The 24,524-nt window shown below is 41.2% G+C and overlaps 1 protein-coding gene across 1 annotated transcript; it reads right to left on the minus strand.

Annotated features, from left to right (window-relative positions):
* Positions 1 to 1,888: 1,888 nt before the first annotated feature.
* Positions 1,889 to 22,352, minus strand: FAM133B (family with sequence similarity 133 member B). Its single transcript, XM_020785230.3, has 10 exons — positions 22,198 to 22,352; positions 15,358 to 15,455; positions 13,537 to 13,615; positions 9,384 to 9,458; positions 8,399 to 8,431; positions 8,021 to 8,089; positions 7,158 to 7,253; positions 5,915 to 6,010; positions 5,434 to 5,478; positions 1,889 to 3,741 (listed from the first exon to the last, which is right to left on the minus strand). The coding sequence occupies exons 1-10, from the start codon at positions 22,219 to 22,221 to the stop codon at positions 3,655 to 3,657; spliced, it is 702 nt and encodes a 233-aa protein (XP_020640889.1). The 5' UTR covers positions 22,222 to 22,352; the 3' UTR covers positions 1,889 to 3,654.
* Between the last annotated feature and the right edge of the window lie 2,172 nt (positions 22,353 to 24,524).

The raw sequence follows: 24,524 nt of genomic DNA on the forward strand, positions 1-24,524 counted from the left end.
TCCTTCCTTATATCACCTTTATATCCTGCCTTTCCATTAAAAGATCGTGCTCAAGGGAGCCTACAAACTTTTAAAAGGAAAAAAAAGCGGGAGATAAAAATCATATTTAGCTTAAAAATTGTATAAATTGGGCCAACTTTAAAAAATATTAAAATTAAGCAACTATATTAAACATTAAAATTAGCAGAAGATACAAATTAAAAACAACAACGCAGACGGTTGTTCTTCAATTCAGCTTATGAGCAGTCCTCAGCAGAGTAAGCCAAATTTTGGGGAAGTATAGACAGCTTTCCCCTCACAATATAGTTTTGTCATATCACTGGATCTTACCACAAAGCTTCTAGTGAAGAATAGTCTATCTCAATATTTTTATTTTGTAATTGTTCTTATATTTCATATACACCCATAATTTTAAATTGTGCAACACTCCGATAAGTAGAAAGCACTTGTGTGCTTCCCTGAACTGAACTGTAAATTAGAAACTACAATTTTGTAATCCCTTTTGTCTTTTTAAACAGGTTCTGAAGAAGGCTGTAGAATAAACTGGCTAAAATGTAGTGCACATTTTTTTAATGAATAAAACCATTTCCTCCAATATTTCAAATCTCTCCTAATTTGGTACCAGTAGATGTTATTTTGGCTTTAGGACACCCTGGAGCCTTCCTGTGAAATGTAGCATTTCTTCTTTTTAAAAAATGTAACACATAGGATAAAACTGCCACCTCTTGAGAAATGTACTTTGCCCCTTTTGTGCCCCCCACCATAATTTTTTTGGTACTCTAATTACAGTGGTGAAATACAAATAGGTGAGGAAGGACAAGATTAGAGCAAATTAAAGGGAGGAATTTAAGCTTTAAACATAAACTTTATGTTTTAAGTCATAAAGGACCTGGAGATTATTTTGCCCACACTACTGCTCATTGGATTTATCTAGCAGCTACTGTATAGGCATCCCTATATATTGCTATATTATTTCTGTCTAAATATCGTCAGCAAAGGCAAAGTGTGCTGCTGACTGATGGCTCTTACCTTCAGGACACTTCAAAATTTGTTTACATGCAATTACCATGCCGTAGTTTCTGCCTTACCTTCCAAAACAACAGCAAGTATATCTTCATATAACTGGAAAGGGATTTATTCAACTCTAGGATAATAGATTACTAAACTTATTGTCTGGGTAATTTCAGTTTGGTATTTGCATCTGCTGGTCCATGTGTGGGAACTGGTAACACAGGGTTTGATCCAGGCTGATTCAATTGCACCCAATTCCTTTTGAATAAGGAAATATGTCATGATTAAAATTTTCAGTGGGATCAACTTTCAAACCATTTGATGGAGTCAGCTCACCAATACTGCTGATTCCAGTTTGCAATTTTTGTTGGGGAAGATTTATGACTAGAAGAGTAAGCCAGAAGATGAAGTAACCAAGCCCAGTTAATTTCTTGACAGTTGCTGTTGTGGTTCAGAAATGCCAGGCCCTTTTTTCTTACTGTTTTCAACTCTTTCCTTCAGCAGCAACCTCAATGTACAAGCTGACAAATCCTCCCAGCTTCTTCTGTCACACAGGAGGTACAGTACAGTGTTAGACCTTCAGCTGCACACTGTTGTAAATTGGGTGCTGTGCTATGTAGGCCTGTTCAAACAGTGCAATCGTTACTAATTCCTCATATTTCAGAGGGTTCTAGAGTGGAATGGGATCTCCAGAATCTTGAGATACAAATCTCTCTCGCCATCCATAAAATTAACTTTTCATTGATGTCTAGTACAGTATTAAGATTTTGTGCAGATTAGTATTCCAAGATTCTAATACAGAACTTATGTTTTAAATACCAACCCACCTTTCTTTCCCATACTTTTTAAATATATAAACACAAAATCAAGAAACAAGAAACTTTAAAACAGATCTTTATTAAGTGTCTGGTAGTATTTTTTTTTACCAAGACATAGTTGCATAACAGGTCAGCCATTGAATTTGTGTAGAGTAAAACCAGCTTCAATATGAAGCTGTTTGATATCACCCTCTCAGCTTTTCACATGCTAAATATCTTCAGCAAGTATGCATTTAAACATAAGCATGAATACAATACAAACTAATACTTTTAAATGATGCTGTGTGTTGAACATAATTAAAAATGAAAATAGAAAAAAACACATCACTGATTACAACTGTTGTCCTCCATTGGTTAATTTTGAAATAGTACAAAATCATGCAGAACATTAATTCTAAATGCCTTAATGACAACACAGTTTTAAAAGGGAAGTTCAATCCAACTTAATACTACTTTAAATAATGGTAAAACATATTACTAGCACGATACTCAGTATTATTTTCATTCAATGGGAGAAAGAGCCTAATTTTTTTGGATGTCAGCTATGCTGATGTATGCTAGTACCACATGCTACAGATCTGGGATAAACTGACAGCCAAGTTCGATTAAGAATGGGTAGCCACATTTGTTGTCTGCCCTGCTGACACATAAAACAAACAGACAGGAACAGAAAGATGGGAAAAATAAGGTATAATTTTTGCAAATGCTACACATGAATGGGGCGTTGCATAAACAAAGAAATATGACAGCCCATTACGCCTGAAAGATAATTGCCATAGATTCTCTTATGCAATTCCCTTTTACTTTATGGGGTCTTTACTGTATAGGAAAATTTTCCACTGAATTTACCCCATATTCAGAAATAAAAAGGTTTCTGAAAGTACCTTTGGAAGCACAGTGACAGTATCAGCCAACGCTCCTGCTATTTGCAAAAATCAAAATATGCCCCCTAGTCCACGAGAGCACAAACAACCCATCTCCCACTCATAGAAGCAATAACAAAACTACACTACATATATCTACAGATGTAACATTTGTACATGTTACTGGTATGTTTGTTTCAAAAAAATGGCATCAGTAGTAGTGAAATGTCACAGGAGTTACTGTGTTGTATGATCACCTTTGAAAAGCAATTTAAATTTCCGCAACTGTTAAATAAAATCTCTACATTTAGTAAGAGATGGGGAAAGTTATTTTTGGACTACAATTCCCAGAAAACCTTAGCTAACACATTTGGTTGCTAAGCTGGCTAAGATACCCTGGGAATTCTAATTGCACGTAGCAGCTTTCCCACCCTTGGCTTTACCTTTCACTTCTAAGCATAGCAGCACCTCTGAGATGTATACAGAGTGTCTCTCATGGGCTGCCCCATTTATTACAACACATCGAGCTGATCCATGTGTGCAATTCCACTCATATATTACTTAGTTTCCTTCATTACAATGTAGGGAAAACGCTGAGCTATACATGTGCATTGGAGCACATGTAACAACTTCAGAATTGGCAACAGCATTCCACATCAACCAGATTTCTCACTGCCATCAAATCACCTAACCCATGTGCAGGACTTATCTTAAAACATTTACCATCAGCTATTGGAGGGGAGGGTGGAGGGTACTACATATTCATATATATATACATATATATATATATGAAGCATCAGGCAACATCAATGGCTATTTCCAGCCCACCGGCACTGGATAAGCTGAAAGCAGAGAACATTGTTAACACACAGGAGAGCTCATGCAGTTGGTAGAGTCTGTCACAATTTTCACAGTTACTGTTCTCTCATTGCACTTTTGATAAGAAAAAGTTTTGACTGGTGTTATTCTGAGTGAGAGCTTGAGCTAGCTGTCTTCTTTTTCTTCTTTTTGCCATGCTTCTTGTGCTTCTTTCGTTTTTTTGTCTTGTCCTTTAGAAATGTAAGCATCAGAAACCATTTCAAATTACAGAAACCCACTAACTCAAAGTTTGGTCTGACTATAGATACAGTATGTACTTTCAAGGGAAGGGTCAATACTTTGCTTGAACAGCTTTGTTTAAGGTCATCCAAGTACAACAGTGATATATTCCTAAGACAGGGGTCTCCAAACGATGGCTTCTGGGCCACATCCAGCCTGCCTTGGCTTTTTATCTGGCCCACCACATGGGCAGGCAGATGCACATGCATGCGGCGTGCATGTAGTGGGCATGCGGGCAGGCATGCATGCGTCTAGGCAGGCATGTGCGAATGTGCGTGTGCGCATATTCCTTCGGCCCTCAAAACTGTGGAGCACATATGATGTGGCCCTCCCACTGAAAAGTTTGGAGGCCCCTGACCTAAGAGATTCTTGTAGGGAATGGGTGAATATTCATTTGGACAGAAGTCCAGGAGTCCGAGCGCGGCTTGGCTCCCAGCAGCGGCGGTGGGAGGGGGAACTCCGGATGCCTTCCAGGTGGATAAGCCCTGGAAGGCATCCAAAGTCCCCCCCCCCCTGCCGGGAGCCTTCGGAGGTCTCAAACGGCTTTCCCCCTGACATTGGAGGAAGCCATTTGAGAGCTCCAAAGGCAAAAAGGCAGGGAGAAAGGGCTAGAAATTCGAATTTCTCGCCCTTTCTCCCTGCCTTTTTGCCTTCGGAGCTCTCAAAGGGCTTCCTCCGTTGTCAGGCGGAAAGCTCCAAAGGCAAAAAGGCAGGGAGAAAGGGCGGGAAATTCAAATTTCCAGCCCTTTCTCCTTGCTTGTTTGCCTTCGGAGCTCCCAAAGGGCTTCCTCCAATGTTGAGGGGAAAGCCCTTTGAGACCTCGGAAGGCTCCCAGCAGCAGTGGCAGTGGTAGTGGGGGACCTCCGCATGCCTTCCAGGGTGGCGGAGAAGCCATCCGGAGGTTCCCCCCGCCGCTGCTGCTGGGAGCCATGCCGCACCGGGCGATCTCGGCCATGCTCGGGCTCCTGGGAGTCTAAGCATGGCTGGGATTGCGCGACGCGGCGAGGCTCCCAGCAGCAGCGACGACAGCGAGGGACCTCCGGATGCCTTCCATGGCTTCTCTGCTGCCCTGGAAGGCATGCGGAGGTTCTCCCCCACCGCCGATAGTGCTTCGGAGGCACTCTAAGCGGTGGGGGGGGGGACCTCCGAGATGCCTCCCATGGCAGTGGAGAAACCCTGGAAGGCATCCAGAGACAGATCCATGGCCTACAGACTGGAAGGGGGAGGCGAGGAAAGTGCCAAATTTGAATTTGGTGCTTTCCCCGCCTCCCTCTTCTGGTCCGTAGGTTGATTCTCCGGCCGCAAGTCGAAGTAAAACTTTGCGGCCGGAGAAGTACGTCCGTCGAAAAGTAGGTAAGTGGAGCTATTCATAAGTTGAGACGCCACTGTAATTGGTTTCAACTAATGTAACTTTCAAATTAACACAATTGATGATGATGTCTTTACTCTCAGTACGAATAAAGCTAAATCCAGTCCATCAGGTATAGCAATTAGGCAAACCAACTCTATTTTCATTTGTGTTGATGTATCAAAGCCAGAGAGCAACTGAAGTTAGGAGATGGTAAGACCAGCACATATTAATGCTGATCTAAGAAATTAAAGCAAGCACTTTTTGGTTAATCAATAATAAAAATAACACTTACATTTCTCTCTTTCTCTTCACTGCTTTTTTTCCTTTTTGCTTGTATCTAAGAAGGAAGAGGAAGGAAAAAAAAGAATAAATATTTTCCAAAATGCCACAGCAGAAAAACAAAAACACCACAATAGTGATATTGCACAGTAACTATGCAGACTTTTTAAAAACTGTTCCTCGTATACTCAATGGATTCGATGGCCTTATGGGCCCCTTCCAATCTCATTATTCTATGACTCTATAATATGCACAATTTCTAATTTTCCAACAAAAGAGGACTCTGCTCTTTTTTGTTTCGTAGAGCCAAAATTTTTCAGTAGCAGGGTAGCTACAACCAAAGTTTAAGAATATCTGGGCAGGAAAAATTTCTTCACTAAACATTCTTCACTTATAATAGGAAATGTGTTCCAATACCTCTAACACTGCACGCGAATGGCACTTTAATTGCTAAACATTCTCACACTAACTCCAGGCTTTATATACAGACCAACCTCTTCTGTATGCTCAGATTCTGATGAAGATTCTGATGATAGCGCGCCATCACCATGATCTGTTTTCTTCCTTTTCCTACTAAGGCTTTTGGTATCCTATATAAAATAAAAGCCAAATGGTATGTGCTGATAAATCAAAGATATTATAATTGGCATTATGACTTATACCTCAACATGTATTTTTATTTATATAAGGGGGCTACAAGTTGAAAAACCAAAGTGAAAACTTAAAAAATGTGACAGAATACATTTATGTGCTGCCAATATCAAAGTTTATACCTTGGGTGCATTTGGTGGGTAAAATAATAAAAAATTGGGTAAATAAATTTCATCTAAACATAAAAGCACAATTACTTAAGGAGTAGATCTGTGGGCATAAAAAACCAAAGGAATTGTCTGCCATGTGAAGGTGTTTCTCCACTGACTTCCTACAAAGTCAAGGAACTCTACATAGCATAGAAGTAACTAATATTAATCTCTAAAACCTAATAATTTATAACAAAAGGATTAAAGTTGGAGAGACAAAGTGCAGCCCACCAAAAATCACCACTGTCAGTCCCAATCCTGTGGATCTTCTGTCTTTAAATCTCCAGGAAAAAAGGGATAACCAAGGATCCCCTGAACCTGGGGGGGGGGAGGGGTTACACGAATCATTTTATTGCCCTGAAAAAGCTGGTGCCATCATCCTGGTTGTGCAGCATAAAGCTGTGCAACAGGATTTCAGCCACTATGTCTTAAGATAGTGATCTTACAATACATTAAAGCATTTTACCTTTTCTCTGTTAGAGCCTTCCTTTCACTTTTATGTTTTAAGCTGTGCTAAATTTTAATAAATTAAAGTAGCTAAGGTTTAATAGTTAATTCTTCGCTGTCTGTGATTAAAATCAATGCTATCTGAAGTTTCAGTGTTTCCTGTAATGACCAATATATTTATTGCAGAGATAAAAATTATAGATATTTTGAAAATAGGATGTTCAAAAATAAGCTTTAAATAAACCATAAATAGTTTTTTAATGTTTCGCAGCAGAAATGAGACATTATTCTTAAAAGGCCAGAGGTATGTTAGTATAGAACAAACCAAAGGAAAGAAATTCTTTTCTTGTTCACAGTTCAACATTTGTTTTAACTGCTCACCAGCTTGTTCCTAACTGATCTTGAGTCAGCATATGAAGAAAGTCAGATATTAAGACACTTTAGTATCTTTTCAAAATTCCCAGGCAACATCCACAGTGTTACATCATACCTTGCTCTCTGATTCAGAGTCAGAACTAGAACTTTCAGATGATCTCCGTGCTGAGCGATGCTTTCTTTTCCTTTTCTTTTTCCCTTGTTTCTTATCCTAGTCATAAATATTTTAAGAAAATTGTTTGGTTTTGGCTCACACTAAATCATCATCTACAACTGAGCTTGAAACACATGACATGAACACCCACTAATGGTGGTGTAGTTAGAATACCAGATTTGGGATTTGCAAGAGCCAGATTCACATTCCCATTCAGTGAAGAACTACAGTATTCGCTTTCCAAGCCTGAACTACCTCATAGGACTGCTGTGAGGATATAGTGGGGAGGAGGAAAGCCATGTACCCCAGCCAGGCCTCAATGGAAGAAAGGCAGGGCATAAATGTAACTAACAAATAGAACAATGAATAATACACATATATTCTTATAGACTACCCATAATAAACTCTTGCAAAAGGAAGGTGCATAAAGGGGCAAAAGGGGCAGCCCCCTCCCCCCGTGCTGTCTGCCATGTTGTTTTAGCAGATCCCTTAATCTTCTGGACCAAATCTTCTGGAAGGAAGGGGCTATGTGCAGGAAAAAAGAGGAACTACTAATGGTTACTGTCCTCACATTCTGACACCACAATCATTCATAACCTGAAGTCCATTCACAGGAACAGCAGATCCAAACTAGAGTGTTTAGCAATAGGATACATCAGGTGGCTTGAAAAATAAGTATTTCTTAAAAGGCCACTTTTATTTCAATGAAAGTTTTATAAGTTGGAGTTTTTATTACTTCAGTATTAAAATGCAAGCTATACATAAAAATGACAAGAGGAAAGGAAAACTGGCATAAGCTTATGTTTGCAGAATAACATTCTTACCTCATCTTCACAATCAGAAGAACTGCTGGAAGAATCAGAGCTTGATGAGGAAGAGGAAGATGGAGACAACTTGACCAAAGACAACAAAACGTAAATTTGTGAGATGCAGAATTTGTTAGAGAAATGCACACATGAACGAGATGCAATCCAAGAAGAGCCTCCTTGATTACAGATTCATGATAACTGTTTTGAATTCTACACGCTAAGTGGGAGAAAGCAACTAAAGTTGTACCAATTAAACAAGAAAACTGAAAATCCACTATTAACAAGATATAAAAGCTGCTTTCTAAAAATCAATTTTTTCCATACAGCAGCAGAGTCTTATGTTTCAATGTTTATCTACATTTGCACTGAAAAAAAAATAAAATCTTTGCTCACCCTACTGGATTTCTTCTTCTCTTTTTTCTTTTTCTAAAAATAAATTAACAAATTTGCATTAGTATGCCACCAATGAAAATCCCACATTTCAAGGTACAGTGGTGCCTCACATAGCGATCGCTCCGTTTTACGGTGAAATAGCTTTGCGACGCTGTTTTTGCGCTTGCAAAAGTGATCGCTTTGCATTGGCTCCTATGGGGGAAATTCGCTTTGCCAAGATCGCAGGGAAGCAATCATCAAATCGCAAAGCCCCCATTTTCGGCCAGCTGATCGGCGGTTCCAAAATGGCTGCCGGGTAAACAAAATGGCCGCCCGCTGTGTTGCCTCGCTTTAGAGGCACCAAAAATGGCCACCGCAATGGAGGATTTTTGCTTAAGGTTAGTTTTTAAGCCCATAGGAACGCATTAATAGCATTTTAATGCGTTTCTATGGGCTTTTTAAATTCGTTTAGCAATGAAATCGCTTAGCAACGTTTTTTCCTGCACGGATTAACGTCTCTAAGCGAGGCACCACTGTACATTCTTTGGTAATAATGCTGTACTGCAATACAGTGGACCCTCGACTTACGAATGGCCCCAGTTGTGAACGTTTCAGGTTACGAACCCAATCTCATAGGAAACTATAGACCCTACTTGCGGAACACGGAATCGAGTTACGAACCAACAAAAAAGGAAAAGAAAAAAGAAAGAAAGAAAAAAATCTGCCCCTAATGTTAGGAACGGATTAAGCAGTTTTGCATTAGTTCCTATGGGAACTAATGAATCAACTTACGAACCGCCCCTCAATTTAAGAACCAAAATCAGCCAGAACAGATTAAATGGTTTTCAGTGCATTCCTATGGGAAATGCTGATTCGAGTTACAAACTTTTCGGGTTACGAACGGACTCCCAGAACGGATTAAGTTTGTAAGTCGAGGGCCCACTGTATTATCTATTTAGATAAGACTATCAAAACAGAAAAATCCATTGTTCCTAAATCCATTTACCTCTTTCCTTCTCGAAGCACTCTCACTTCCACTTAACAGTTTTTCCCTATGTTTTTCCAATTCTTTTTTCCAGTTCTGAAAGACATAGAAAAAATCATGAGTTGTTTTTAAACAGCTTTTGATTATCTCAAAAACATCTTGCATAAATGTTTCCTCATTTATGACAATAAGGCTGCAGTCATTTACTGATTTAAACCTCATTGGGATTTTCTTTTAATTATATATATATTGGATTCCCTTTTAATCTTCATTGTTAGAGGATTCCAAAAAGACAGACTTTATAGAATGTGAATAAGTTACAACAAATGTTGAACACAGTGCTATTAATCCCTAGGTCCTTCTAGTTTCTTCTCCAAAAAAAGGCTGATATTCTGGTTTTTGTGCTGGTATGGATGTATTAATAGAGCTTTGTGGATTTTCCATTAAAAAGTGAAATATACAATCCACAATAACACTGTGATCCAAAACGTTGTGCTGTCTAAGATGAAAGGAACAATGATTCCCCTTCTGTATTCCATGCACAAAAGGTGGCTGGAATGGCAGTTGAATCTTGCTTCAACGCAGGCAAGAGGACAAACCGTCTACCATATCTTTGTGTGTGTTTAGTCGTTTAGTCGTGTCCGACTCTTCGTGACCCCATGGACCAGAGCACGCCAGGCCCTCCTGTCTTCTACTGCCTCCCGGAGTTGTGTCAGGTTCATGTTGGTTGCTTCGCAGACACTGTCCAGCCATCTCATCCTCGGTCGTCCCCTTCTCCTCTTGCCATCACACTTTCCCAACATCAGGGTCTTTTCCAGGGAGTCTTTTCTTCTCATTAGATGGCCAAAGTACTGGAGCCTCAGCTTCAGGATCTGTCCTTCCAGTGAGCACTCAGGGTTGATTTCCTTTAGAACTGATAGGTTTGTTCTCCTTGCAGTCCAGGGGATTCTCAAGAGCCTCCTCCAGCACCACAATTCAAAGGCATCAATTCTTCGGCGGTCTGCTTTCTTTATGGTCCAGCTCTCACTTCCATACATCACGACAGGAAAAACCATAGCTTTGACTATTCAGACTTTTGTTGGCAAGGTGATGTCTCTGCTTTTCAAGATGCTGTCCAGATTTGTCATCGCTTTCCTCCCAAGAAGAAGGCGCCTTTTAATTTCAGGGCTGCGGTCTCCATCTGCAGTGATCATGGAGCCCAGGAAGATAAAATTTGACACTGCCTCCATATCTTCCCCTTCTATTTCCCAGGAGGTGATGGGACCAGTGGCCATGATCTTAGTTTTTTTGATGTTGAGTTTCAGACCGTTTTTTGCACTCTCCTCTTTCACTCTCATTACAAGGTTCTTTAATTCCTCCTCACTTTCTGCCATCAGAGTGGTATCATCTGCATATCGGAGGTTGTTGATATTTCTTCCGGCAATCTTAATTCCGGCTTGGGTTTCTTCCAGTCCAGCCTTCCGCATGATGTATTCTGCATATAAGTTAAATAAGCTGGGGGACAATATACAGCCTTGCCGTACTCCTTTCCCAATTTTGAACCACTCAGTTGTTCCATGACCAGTTCTAACTGTTGCTTCCTGTCCCACATATAGGTTTCTCAGGAGACAGATAAAGTGGTCAGGCACTCCCATTTCTTTAAGAACTTGCCATAGTTTGCTGTGGTCCACACAGTCAAAGGCTTTCGCATAGTCAATGAAGCAGAAGTAGATATTTTTCTGGAACTCTCTGGCTTTCTCCATAATCCAGCGCAAGTTAGCAATTTGGTCTCGAGTTCCTCTGCCTCTTCGGAATCCAGCTTGTACTTCTGGGAGTTCTCGGTCCAGATACTGCTGAAGCCTACCTTGTAGGATTTTGAGCATAACCTTGCTAGCGTGCGAAATGAGTGCAATTGTACGGTAGTTGGAGCATTCTTTGGCACTGCCTTTCTTTGGGATTGGGATGTAGACTGATCTTTTCCAATCCTCTGGCCACTGTTGAGTTTTCCAAACTTGCTGGCATATTGAATGTAGCACCTTAACAGCATCATCTTTCAAGATTTTAAATAGTTCAACTGGAATGCCATCACCTCCACTGGCCTTGTTGTTAGCCAGGCTTTCTAAAGCCCACTTGACTTCGCTCTCCAGGATGTCTGGCTCAAGGTCAGCAACTACATTGTCTGGGTTGTCCGGGATATCCACATCTTTCTGATATAATTCCTCTGTGTATTCTTGCCACCTCTTCTTGACGTCTTCTGCTTCTGTTAGGTCCCTCCCATTTTTGTCTTTTATCATGTTCATCTTTGCGCAAAATGTTCCTCTAATATGTCCAATTTTCCTGAACAGATCTCTGGTCTTTCCTTTTCTGTTATCTTCCTCTATTTCTTTGCATTGTTCATTTAAGAAGGCCCTCTTGTCTCTCCTTGCTATTCTTTGGAAGTCTGAATTCAAGTTTCTGTAACTTTCCCTATCTCCCTTGCATTTTGCTTCCCTTCTCCTCTCTGCTATTTCTAAGGCCTCGTTGGACAGCCACTTTGCTTTCTTGCATTTCCTTTTCTTTGGGATGGTTTTCGTTGCTGCCTCCTGGACAATGTTACGAGCCTCTATCCAAAGTTCTTCAGGCACTCTGTCCACCAAATCTAGTTCCTTAAATCTGTTCTTTACTTCCACTGTGTATTCATAAGGGATTTGGTTTAGATTATACCTGAGTGGCCCAGTGGCTTTTCCTAATCTCTTCAGTCTAAGCTTGAATTTTGCTATGAGAAGCTGATGATCAGAACCGCAGTCAGCTCCAGGTCTTGTTTTTGCTGACTGTATAGAGCTTCTCCATCTTTGGCTGCAGAGAATATAATCAATCTGATTTCGATATTGCCCATCTGGTGATTTCCATGTATAGAGTCGCCTCTTGTGTTGTTGGAAAAGAGTGTTTGTGATGACCAGCTTATTCTCTTGACAAAACTCTATTAGCCTTTGTCCTGCTTCGTTCTGAACTCCAAGGCCAAACTTCCCTGTTGTTCCTTTTATCTCTTGGCTCCCTACTTTAGCATTCCAGTCCCCTAGAATGAGAAGAACATCTTTCTTTGGTGTCAGTTCTATAAGGTGTTGTAAATCTTCATAGAATTGTTCAATTTCAGTCTCCTCAGCAATGCTGGTTGGTGCATAAACTTGGATTATTGTGATGTTGAATGGTCTGCCTTGGATTCGTATTGACATCATTCTATCATTTTTGAGATTGTATCCCATTACAGCTTTTCCCACTCTTTTGTTGACTATGAGGGCTACTCCATTCCTTCTACGGGATTCTTGTCCACAATAGTAGATATGATAATCATCTGAGCTGAATTCGCCCATTCCTGTCCATTTTAGTTCACTGATGCCCAGGATGTCGATGTTTATTCTTGCCATCTCCTGTTTGACCACCTCCAGCTTCCCAAGGTTCATAGATCTTACATTCCAGGTTCCTATGCAGTATTTTTCTTTGCAGCATTGGATTTTCCTTTCACTTCCAGGCACGTCCACAGCTGAGCGTCCTTTCGGCTTTGGCCCAACCACTTCATTAGCTCTGGAGCTACTTGTACTTGTCCTCCGCTCTTCCTCAGTAGCATGTTGGACGCCTTCCGACCTGAGGGGCCCATCTTCCAGCGTCATATCTTTTAGCCTTTTGTTTCTCATCATGGGGCGTTCTTGGCAAAGATACTGGAGTGGCTTGCCATTTCCTACTCCAGGTGGATTGCGTTTAGTCGGAACTCTCCACTATGTCCTGTCCGTCTTGGGTGTCCCTGCACGGCATAGCCCATAGTTTCTCTGAGTTACTCAAGCCCCTTCGCCACGACAAGGCAGCAATCCATGAAGAAGCCAAACCATATCTTTAGCCAAAGGCAAATTTAACAGGATTACAATAGGCTCTGTGCTCTAAGAAAATGGACCAGTTAAGGGATTTAGGAAAAACAGCCAGAAAGCTGCCAGCATTGACGTCTGCCACCCATCTCATTCTGCCTAATGGTAGTACTAACCTCAGAAACACTAAATATTATTTCCCAATGTTGTGGAGCAAGAGACCCAATAAGTAGCATTTCTATTATTCGTCATCTATTATTCATTAAAAACTGAGGCAAGACATTTTCAAAAGTTAATTCCATTACGCCAAGAAGAACATCAAGGCAATCTATCTCCATACAGCACACAAAAAAACTAACCTCATTCATCCTTTCTTCAAATTCTGCTAAGGCCTTGGAACCTTTCTTCTTCTTTTCTAGTTGCTCTTTTACTTCTTCCCTATTGTGAAAAAACAGCAGCAAACCTTGTATATACAGATCTTCAAATCTGTCCATTCAACACATTCTTCTCTCACAGTAGACAAAGAAACAGTTAAATGTAACGCCTGGAGATCTGGTCTGAGGACTTGTCCAGGAAAGCTCACATTAACTGCAGTTCCAGATTTGGACAAAACAGCTGCCCAGAGTAGTGCTTAGACCAATAAAATGAGATATAAAATGAATGAATGAATGAATGAATAAATAACAAAAAGGATAGATAAAAATCAATTATTTATATTTTAAAAAATCAGATTTTTAAAAGTTTAAATGTTTTTATTCAAACCAGCTTTGTTATTATGTTCTTAAAATGCCATATGTGATTATAATTTGAATGTGCTTTCGGTTCAAATATTTTATTATGAAATATAGATTATATATTCCAATTCTATATTATGAGACAATGTACTCATCTAGTATTTTCTTGCAAGTTTTGTAAAAAGGTTCAACAGTTATTTTTTTGCTTCTTTTAAAATGGAGCCTCAATTTTATGAGAGATTTCATAATCTTCTGTACAAATTATTTAGGTTAACCTTTTCATTTTCCTAGTATGTAGTGTAGTACCAGAAGAATTTGCAGTTCTCAAAATGGAGTTGTCTCCAGAAAATAACAGCAATGCAGTAAAATGAAAAATAACAGCCATATTTTTTGTTCTGACTGACATTATTCCTAGAACTTTTCCCCTCTCTCCCTCCTGACATATAGATGCCAGATTTTCTTCCAAAATCTCTTAAAATCTACAGAATTATTTCCAATTATTTCCTTGGGTGATGCAGCAACTCTCGCTAGCATCCTTCTGCAACTTTGTGTAGACAAAATCAAAGCCTCTGAAAATGCAAACTTCCAGACACTGGAAGTGTTAATGTACAGTATATGCAATTACTGGAGGTGGAGGCAATCTGAGCAAGGCTGTTGTAAAACATTTGCCTTGTGCTTAAAACAAGCAAGAGTGCACTTCTATCATGTGGAAAGATATCACATGAATCTTTCTGAAGACTAAAGTACAGTGGTACCTCGACTTATGAACTTAATCTATTTTGGAACGGTGTTCGTATGTCGAAAAGTTCATAAGTCGAAGTACCATTTTCCACTGAAATGCATGGGAACGGAATTAATCCGTTCCAGCATTTCAAAAAATTACCTTTGGAGGTCTCAAAGGGCTTTCCCCCCAACATCAGAGGAAGCCCTTTGAGAGCTCCGAAGGCAAAAAGGCAGGGAGAAAGGTCTGGAAATTTGAATTTCCAGCCCTTTCTCCCTGCCTTTTTGCCTTCGGAGGTCTCAAAGGGCTTCCTCCGATGTCGGGCGGAAAGCCCTTTGAGAGCTCCAAAGGTGACGAATGGCTCCGTTCGCAAAAAATGGCATTGACTTGCGAATGGAGCCTCAACCTCCTTCGTAGGTCGAGGCTCCATTCGCAAGTCGATGCCAATTTTTGCAAATGGAGACATTCATAAATTGAAAAGTTCGTATGTAGAGACATTCGTAAGTCGAGGGCTGACTCTAAATTCTCTTTATTGCCACCTCAGTTCCAGATTTGGACAAAACAGAAGGTTTTGTCCCAGAGGTTGGACAGCAGGAGCCAAGGACGTATGCCCATATAATGTTAAAGCAGACCAGTAATTTTGAGATAAAGCTGTCCACATTGCAGAATGAAACCACAAATTATCTTTCTTGTAAAAGCAGGAGAGTCATCATTGCCATACATACCATGTTGGTCTTGGCCTGTTCAAGTAGTCTTGTATGGTAGGACCTGAAGATGGGGCAGGACCTCTTGATCTAGCCATTGCTATGGGATTCATATAAGCCTTAAATATGACAAAACAAAGCACTTAAAAATTATGTACATCAATGTTGCCCAAGACAGAAAAAGCATCTCAATAATGAAAATTAATACCTCCTCTGAGACCTCTCCTCTGCTAAAAGAAACTGCAATCCTTGAATCAGTTTTTGCATGAAAAAATTAATATGTTACTTGGTTGAGACCAATAAACTAAATTAAATTAAAATTTCAAAACATCTCACAACAAAGGATACAGCTGACTGTAAGGAGATTTCTTCAGTACTTTTATGTTTATTTATTTTATTTATTTATTTTATTTATATCCCGCCTATCTAGTCGCAAAGGACTACTCTAGGCGGCTTACAACAGGGAAAAATACAATAAAAATAAAACAGCAAATTACAAAACAGATAAAAGTAAAAAACAATAAAAGATAAGAAAATCAAAGGTAATCTGGTGAGAAGGCCTGCCGAAACATCCAGGTCTTTAGTAGATTCTTAAAAGTGCCCAGCGAGGGAGCTCCGCGAATACCAGGAGGTAAATTATTCCACAGGCGAGGAGCGACCGCCGAGAAGGCCCTATTTCTTGTTTTCTCTTTTCGGGCCTCCCTCGGCGTTAGGCTCCTCAGCCTCACCTCCTGGCTCGCCCGTGTGACCCGGGTAGAACTTGGTGGGAGAAGGCGTTCCGCCAGATATCGAGGCCCTAAACCGTTTAGGGCTTTATACGTAAGCATTAGCACTTTGAAGTCAATGCGGAACTTGATGGGCAGCCAATGCAATGCGGCCAGAGTGGGCGAAATATGTTGGAATTTTTTCACTCCACTGAGTAATCTGGCCGCCGCATTCTGCACCACCTGTAATTTCCGCAGCAACCTCAAAGGAAGCCCCACGTAGAGCGCATTACAGTGGTCTAATCTCGAGATTACGAGCGCATGTACTAAGGTGGTGAGCGCCCCCCCCCCCCCTGAGCAACTTATAAATGGTTGCTCAGGATACAATTTACTATTATGCCCATAATAACATCCTCATTGTAGCCCTACCTCTATGTAAATTTTATTGCAAAAAGTGAACTGCTAAAGGTAGTTGTGGGTTTTTCGGGCTCTTTGGCCGTGTTCTGAAGGTTGTTCTTCCTAATATTTCGCCAGTCTCTTGGCTGGCATCTTCAGAGGACAGAAGTCAGAACTCTGTGCTCTGCACTGCTAAAGTTTACCTTCTGATGGTTATCACAGAACCCTGAGGCCACCACTGAAAAGGCCCCATCTACTATCTTATAAGTTGGTGATACTAGCACAGAGTTAAGACCTTCAAAGGCAAATTTAAGGTCTGGGCATGTCTACTGTATGTACAGAGAAATGAAATACCAGTTTGGAACAGATGGTCCGAAAATTCCATCTAACAACAGTTGACATTTCATTTCAATAATCCCCTTTCTCCTTTTTAGAACCCTAGGACACTACAGGCAACTCTACACCAGAGAAAGGAGATCAGCTGGGTACACTGAAATTATATCTTATTCTATTTTAAGTCTGCTGCACAGGATTTAATTGGATACTTTGAAGGTTTTTTTCGCACCTTATGCTTTGAGTTACACACTTGAGCACAGGCTCTAATTAAACTTGAATAATGCAATCCCATGAGATGTAGAATGAGCAGAAAAATAGTGGGGGAGAGAGATGTTTAATGGAGAGTACTTTGGAACAAAGAAGTTGTGAGTATGTTGAGGAAATATTCTGTGTTTTGTGCCTCCTGAGGTGACTTTTTAAAGCCCATTTGTTTCTTATTTATGAATTTCTGTACAATGTTTCATGGTGCCATTATGTACAAATGCAAATATCATGCAAACATATTTGTTAGATACACAGGAATTTGCTGCAGATTCCTACTGAATCTATATTCAGTGGGAAAACCCAGCATGCCATCTAAGATGCCAACCTTAATTCTACTACATTTTCTGCTGACCATATTTTAGTAATTCACTAGTACAGACATTATTTTTTTCCATATGTGTAACTTAAGTATACTTCACTCAAATGCTTCATACTGTGGTTTCAGTACTGCTGACTCTATAGTGGTTTCCACTAGTCCAAATGACGCAGTCACAGAATTAGGCAGTACTGCACTAAACCAGAATATATATGTGTATTTCCTCCCCATTGCAACCTTGTTGTTGTTGCTTAGTTGTTTAGTCGTGTCCGACTCTTCGTGTCCCCATGGACCAGAGCACGCCAGGCCCTGCTATCTTCCATTGCCTCCCGGAGTTTGGTCAAATTCATATTGGTAGCTTCAATGACACTGTCCAGCCATCTCATCCTCGGTCGTCCCCTTCTCCTTTTGCCCTCATACTTTCCCAACATCAGGGTCTTTTCCAGGGAGTCTTCTCTTCTCATGAGATGGCCAGTATTGGAGCCTCAGCTTCAGGATCTGGCCTTCCAGTGAGAAATTAGGGTTGATTTCCTTCAGAATGGATAGGATTATTATCCTTGCAGTCCAGGGAACTCTCAAGAGTCTCCTCCCGCACCACAATTCAAAAGCATCAATTCTTCGGTGGTCCGCCTTGTTTATGGTCCAGCTCTCACTTCCCTACATACTGTAAAAACCATAGTTTTGACTATGCGGACCTTTGTTGGCAAGGTGATGTCCCTGCTTATTAAGATGCTGTCTAGGTTTGTCATTGCTTTCCTCCCAAGGAGCAGGCTTCTTTTAATTTCGTGGCTGCTATCACCATCTGCAGTGATCATGGAGCCCAAGAAAGTAAAATCTGTCACTGCCTCCATATCTTCCCCTTCTATTTCCCAGGGGGTGATGGGACCAGTGGTCACGATCTTAGTTTTTTTGATGTTGAACTTCAGACCATTTTTGCACTCTCCTCTTTCACACTCATTAAGAGGTTCTTTCATTCCTCCTCACTTTCTGCCATCAGAGTGACATCATCTGCATATCTGAGGTTATTTATAATTCTTCAGGCAATCTTAATTCCGGTTTGGGATTCCTCCAGTCCAGCCTTTCGCAAGATGTATTCTGCATATAAGTTAAATAACCAGGGGTACAATATACAGCTTTGTCATACTCCTTTCCCAATTTTGAACCACTCAGTTGTTCCATATTCAGTTCTAACTGTTGCTTCCTGTCCCACATATAGATTTCTCAGGAGATAGATAAGGTGATCAGGCACTCTCATTTCTTTCAGAATTTGTTGTAGTGGTCCACACAGTCAAAGACTTTTGTGTAGTCAATGAAGCAGAAGTAGATGTTTTTTCTGGAACTCTCTGGCTTTCTCCATAATCCAGCGCATGTTAGCAATTTGGTCTCTAGTTCCTATGCCCCTTCGAAATCCAGCTTGTACTCTCGGTCCACATACTGTACTGCTGAAGCCTACGTTGTAGTATTTTGAGCATAACCTTGCTAGCGTGTGAAATGAGTGCAATTGTACAGTAGTTGGAGTATTCTTTGGCACTGCCCTTCTTTGGGATTGGTATGTAGACTGATCTTTTCCAATCCTCTGGCCACTGCTGAGTTTTCCAGACTTGCTGGCAAATTGAATGTAGCACCTTAACAGCGTCATCTTTTAAGATTTTAAATAGTTCACCTGGAATGCCATCACCTCCACTGGCCTTGTTGTTTGCCATGCTTTCTAAGGCCCACTTGGCTTCACTCTCCAGGATATCTGGTTAAGGTTAGCAACCACACTAACTGGGTTGTCTGGGACATCCAGATCTTTCTGGTACTATTCCTCTGTGTATTCTTGCCACCTCTTCTTGATGTCTTCTGTTTCTGTGAGGTCCCTACCATTTTTGTCCTTTATCATGTCCATTTTTGCACAAAATGTTCCTTTAATATCTCCAATTTTCTTGAACAGATCTCTGGTTTTTTCCTTTCTCTTATTTTCCTCTATATCTTTGCATTGTGCATTTAAGAAGGCCCTCTTGTCTCGCCTTGCTATTTTCTGGAAGTCAGCATTCAATTTTCCCCATCTCCCTTGCATTTTGTTTCCCTTCTCTTCTCTGCTATTTGTAAGGCCTTGTTGGACAACCACTTTGCTTTCTTGCATTTCCTTTTCTTTGGGATGGTTTTTGTTGCTGTCTCCTGTACAATGTTACGAGCCTCTATCCAAAGTTCTTCAGGCACTCTGTCCACCAAATCTAACTCCTTAAATCTCTTCTTCACTTCCACCCATAAGGGATTTGGTTTATATTATTCTTGACTAGTCCAGTGGTTTTTCCTACTCTCTTCAGTTTAAGCTTGAATTTTGCTTTGAGAAGCTGATGATGAGAGGCACAATCAGCTCCAGGTCTTGTTTTTGCTGACTGTATAGAGCTTCTCCATCTTTGGCTGAAGAGAACAGAATCAATCTGATTTCAGTATTGCCCATCTGGTGATGTCCATGTGTATAGTCGCCTCTTGTGCTGTTGGAAAAGAGTGTTTGTGATGACCAGCTTGTTCTCTTGACAAAACTCTATTAGCCTTTGCCCTGCTTCGTTTAGAATTCTATAACTATGCGGACTACTCCATTTCTTCTACGGGATTCTTGACCACAATAGCAGATATGATAATTGTCTGAATTGAATTCGCCCATTCCCATCCATTTTAGTTCACTGACATCCAAGATATCAATACTAATTCTTGCCATCTCCTGCTTGACCACATCCAGCTTATCAAGGTTCATATTTGCTACATTCCAGGTTCCTATGCAGAATTTTTCTTTGCAGCATCAGACTTTCCTTTCACTTCCAGGCACGTCCACAGCTGAGCGTCCTTTCGGCTTTGGCCCAACCATTTCATTAGCTCTAGAGCTTCTTGTACTTGTCCTCCGCTCTTCCTCAGTAGCATGTTGGGCACCTTCTGACCTGAGGGGCTTCTCTTCCAGCGTCATATCTTTTAGCCTTTTGTTTCTTTCCATGGGGTTTTCTTGGCAAAGATTCTGGAGTGGCTTGCCAGTTCCTGCTCCAGGTGGATCGCATTTAGTCAGAACTCTCTACTATGATCTGTCCGTCTTGGGTGTCCCTGCACGGCATAGCTCATAGCTTCTCTGACTTACTCAAGCCCCTCTGCCACGACAAGGCAGCAATCCGTGAAGGGCAGCAATCCGTGAAAGGCAACCTACTCTGGTTTAAGTGCTGCAGTCTCAAGTTAACTTCTGTGTGGAGAATCCTAAAATAAATAAGAGCTCTGCATTTGGACAGCCCCCGACTTGCACAAAATTGGAATGTAAACTACCTTGTTCTGTCAACATGAAAACCACATATTTTTATTTATTTATTAATTAGATTTTTATCCCACACCTTCTAGGCAAAGTCTACTCAGGGCGGCTTACATAAAATCATTCATAAGACAATATACATATACAGTTAAATCAACAATTTAAATTAACAAGGTTAACATTGGTCAAGATGGGAAGAAATAAAGAAAACTAAATAAAAAGAAAAATCAAGTATTGTTAGGAGGGAAGGCCTGTTTAAAGAGCCAGGTCTTTAATTGGCTCTTAAAAACACCCATATGTCCCCTTAGTGCAAACCTGTAAAAAAGTCTTCGTTGCTAGCTACTGAGCAGAATTCTATCAGGCTGCTTGAATGTCTTAGCTTTCAGACATAAACCCAAGAAACATGATCTGGTTTACACCTATCTGCATTTCTCCAGCAAAGGAACATTATTTTGTGGAGATGACTAATAGTTTTCCTCCTAAGAATCTTCTGCACATTTTGTGGATGATGTAGGAAGCTTGCACTTTGCCACCCTGTGTGAATAACAGCTGCCTCAACAACAATTCAATTAGATGTACCTTTTTGCACTGCATTCAGGTGTATGTGCTTTCTCTGACATTCAACAAGAGCAGCATAGGCACACTCTAAGGCAGCACATAATTATCGGCAGAAATTTTAAGCATATTATTGAAGGTCATGACCAGGTTGGCAGAGGCCCTTATTACAGTATTCTCCTCTTCTCTCCCCTTTTATTCTGCAGTTCATTTGTTACATGTCTATGGTGATCGACAGGAGCTCACACTAAATGAAATCTGCTAGTCTGAAAAATGCCACATTCCTGCTGGTTTTTTGTCACACGTGCCGAGACAATCTAACACAGCTAAGTCCTTGCAAATTCATTTCAAAAGAACACTTCCTCCGAGTCCTCCAAGATCGCCCACCCTTTATGATGTGATGATTGGGCAAACCCAGAGGCCCCCAAACTCCAAAAGGTACAAAGCCCAAGAGACCAGTGTGAAGGTCAGTACTCAACTGAGATGCAAAATTGGTCGGCCGTCTTTTACCACACCAAAGGGCCTAATGCAGGGGATCACTTGAGGATCATAATACTGCTGGCAAAAAGTTGCACACCAGGTAGGGCCATATGAAGAATCTTGAGTTAAACTGTAATCCTCTCACATCACCAATCTAAAAACCCATCACAGCCACTTGGGTGTTGGGGTTCAGGTCAGTTCCTCCCACTTTTAAACTGCCTCCATAAGAGCCACCTCAAGCCAAAGAAGTCTTTACCCTGCCCCTGAACGGGGCAACCATCCCTTCAGAGTTAAAACTCCTGTTTTCGAAAGCTCTTCTCTGTTGCACCAAATAAAAAGCAACGACAGGTCGATAACGTGTGTATATGTAACGCAGATACAAGCCGTTCCGACATCCCAAAGTTAGAAAGGAGATCGCCTAAACGCCACCGCCTTGACTCCCGGGTCCAGCATCCCCACCCAGTTCACTAGGAGAGGCCCCGGCGCTCTTCCAGAAGTCGCCCAGGCCTCGACGAAACCGGCTCCTCGTTACTTACCACCCGGTTGTCCCTTTTCCCCATGGCGTGTAGAAAAGCTCCGGCACCCACTCGAGCACAACCCAAATGGCCTAGTTGGAACCCCCGCTCGCGGCTACCCGTCAAGTTTTTAATCGCCGAGCGCTACTGAGCATGCTCGGCGCCTTCTGAGTATGCTCAGTAGCCGCCGCTGAAGCCGCGAGCCCTTTCTTCTTTGCCCTCACTTGGAATCAAAGGCTACCTGACTGGAACCGGGGGGGGGGGCACAAGACGCGTTTCAGTTTGGGACCCGGGGCTTAGGGATCGTCCTCATGTGGCTCTTTAAAAAAAAAAAATCCAAGACAAATTTATATTCCGACTTGCCAAAGTACAGCAGTATGTTTTTGCTGCTCTGACTAAATAGAAAGGAGGAGGGAAAAGTTGCAATAGCGCTCCGGATGCTCCGCATTCTCTCATTTCTAGTTGCTGTCTTTACTGGCGATCGGAAAGAACTCGTTGCATTTGCATTTTTTTTAAGGGAGCATGAAATCTGGAAACCGGTTGCGGAGGGTGGGCTCTGCCCCGTCAGTTCAGAGCTTAAAAGCATTTATTTTGTTGCATTTAAATTTGGACTGCAGCTCGCAGCATGCCCCAGTCAGCGCGGCCTTTGCTTCTTCGGGTGACGGCGGGTGTGGGGCGGAGTTCCGAGAGTTGTGGTCGAAGAAACATTTTTCCAACCAAAAGGGTGTTGTGACGGGCAGAGGGAAGTTTTGGGGCGAGCCTCGCTCTCCCACTCAGTTTTCTCCGCTTCAATTCTTGGGAAAACAAGGTGTGGAATTTCAGGTGGTTTGCCCGCGCTTCATCTCCACCTTCAACGGGATCCTCGATATAATCCCAAATTATCCTTATACAGTACACGGGATGCTGTGCATACCTCCATATGGGGAACAAAACAAGAGACAGCAGTTTGGATGTTCCTAGAAGGAGTAGGGAAACCCTTATCTTCTCCGCCTCTGAATCAAGGAGCGAGAGGACCTTTAGCAATTTAGGAGGCAGGAGGGTGCCAGAATGTAATAAATAGACTTTCTGGTAGCCTCGCCACATATTGAACTACAGGTCCCATCATCCTCAATCAGGCTGAAATGGGTGCATTTGGGAAGCAATCTGGAAATCACAACTTTCTGTAGAGGGAGAGTAAATGGTGACTACACTGGTCATTTACTCCACAAATTGGATCAGATTTGACAGTTGAATTCGAATTAAAACCCAGTGGCTCCATGAGGTAAACCTCAGTGCATTCCTTGACATTTAGCACCTTGTCAAGGAAGGTTCTACTATAGGAGCTCTGTGCAAACACAGCTCTCTGCCTCTGCCAACTCTTGCATATTGGTTCTTTTTTTCTTCTTCCTGGTCTGTTAGTTAATTTACTTGGCAAAACCAGATTTGAAAAACTGTAGAGCCCAGTAGAACGAAGCATATTTTCTATACCCTAAGTGTGTCTTGATAGTCAAGGGAAGCTCATGTCCAGTTGCTCCCTTCATCAGTTGCAGGCCCTCTTTTACAGGCTCCATTTTGTAGGTTTTGTACTGTTCTTTGTCATAATGAATGGAGAGTGTCAGAGGCTGGAAAGATACCAGCGCATCGCTCCTAACTCATTAGCATGAGCATGTTCTGATAGTCACAAGAACTCCACTACTGAGACTTCCAGTGTCTCCTGGTGTGCAGCAGCTCCTCCTACCCTCAGAAGCTGCACAAATACTGAAACATGGAAATGGAGGGTACTTCTCCCAAGGTTTTGCAACATTTGCTAACTGAACACAGTATGTGCAGTTGCAAGAGGGAAAAATGTACTTCTAATAGAATATTTTTGCAGTTAAAAAGCCAGGCCATGAAAAAGTGGCATTCTGCCAATTGATGTAAAGAATGAACACAATGTGAAAAAATGGAGTACAGCAGCATCCCTCTCCAAAACTGAACCCAAAGGTATGTTTATTCTCCTTCGGCTAAAAATGGTTCCTGGGGATTTCACTGATATTTTGTTCCCCAAACCATTTACCTATGTGTAATTGCTGATGTGTTTTAAATTGTATTTTAATTTATATACAGTATTTATATTCATTTCATGTGTTTCTACTGTTTTTATTGAAAGGCATCTTGACTCATTTGTCACAGAAGGATACAATACGTATAAATTGGGAAAACAAACATTTTTAAAAATCAAAGTAGCTGCCTGATCCATGTGTAAAAACAAAAATCTGGATGGGGAAATACCTTCATTGGATTACTACAAACAAGGCAATCTTTGAACTCCTCCAGACCTCTTTATGTAATATAAGTCTTCTTAAAATTTTAGGGACTGGGGAAGTACG

The sequence above is a fragment of the Pogona vitticeps genome, chromosome 6, assembly GCF_051106095.1.
Source record: "Pogona vitticeps strain Pit_001003342236 chromosome 6, PviZW2.1, whole genome shotgun sequence".
NCBI lineage: Eukaryota > Metazoa > Chordata > Lepidosauria > Squamata > Agamidae > Pogona > Pogona vitticeps.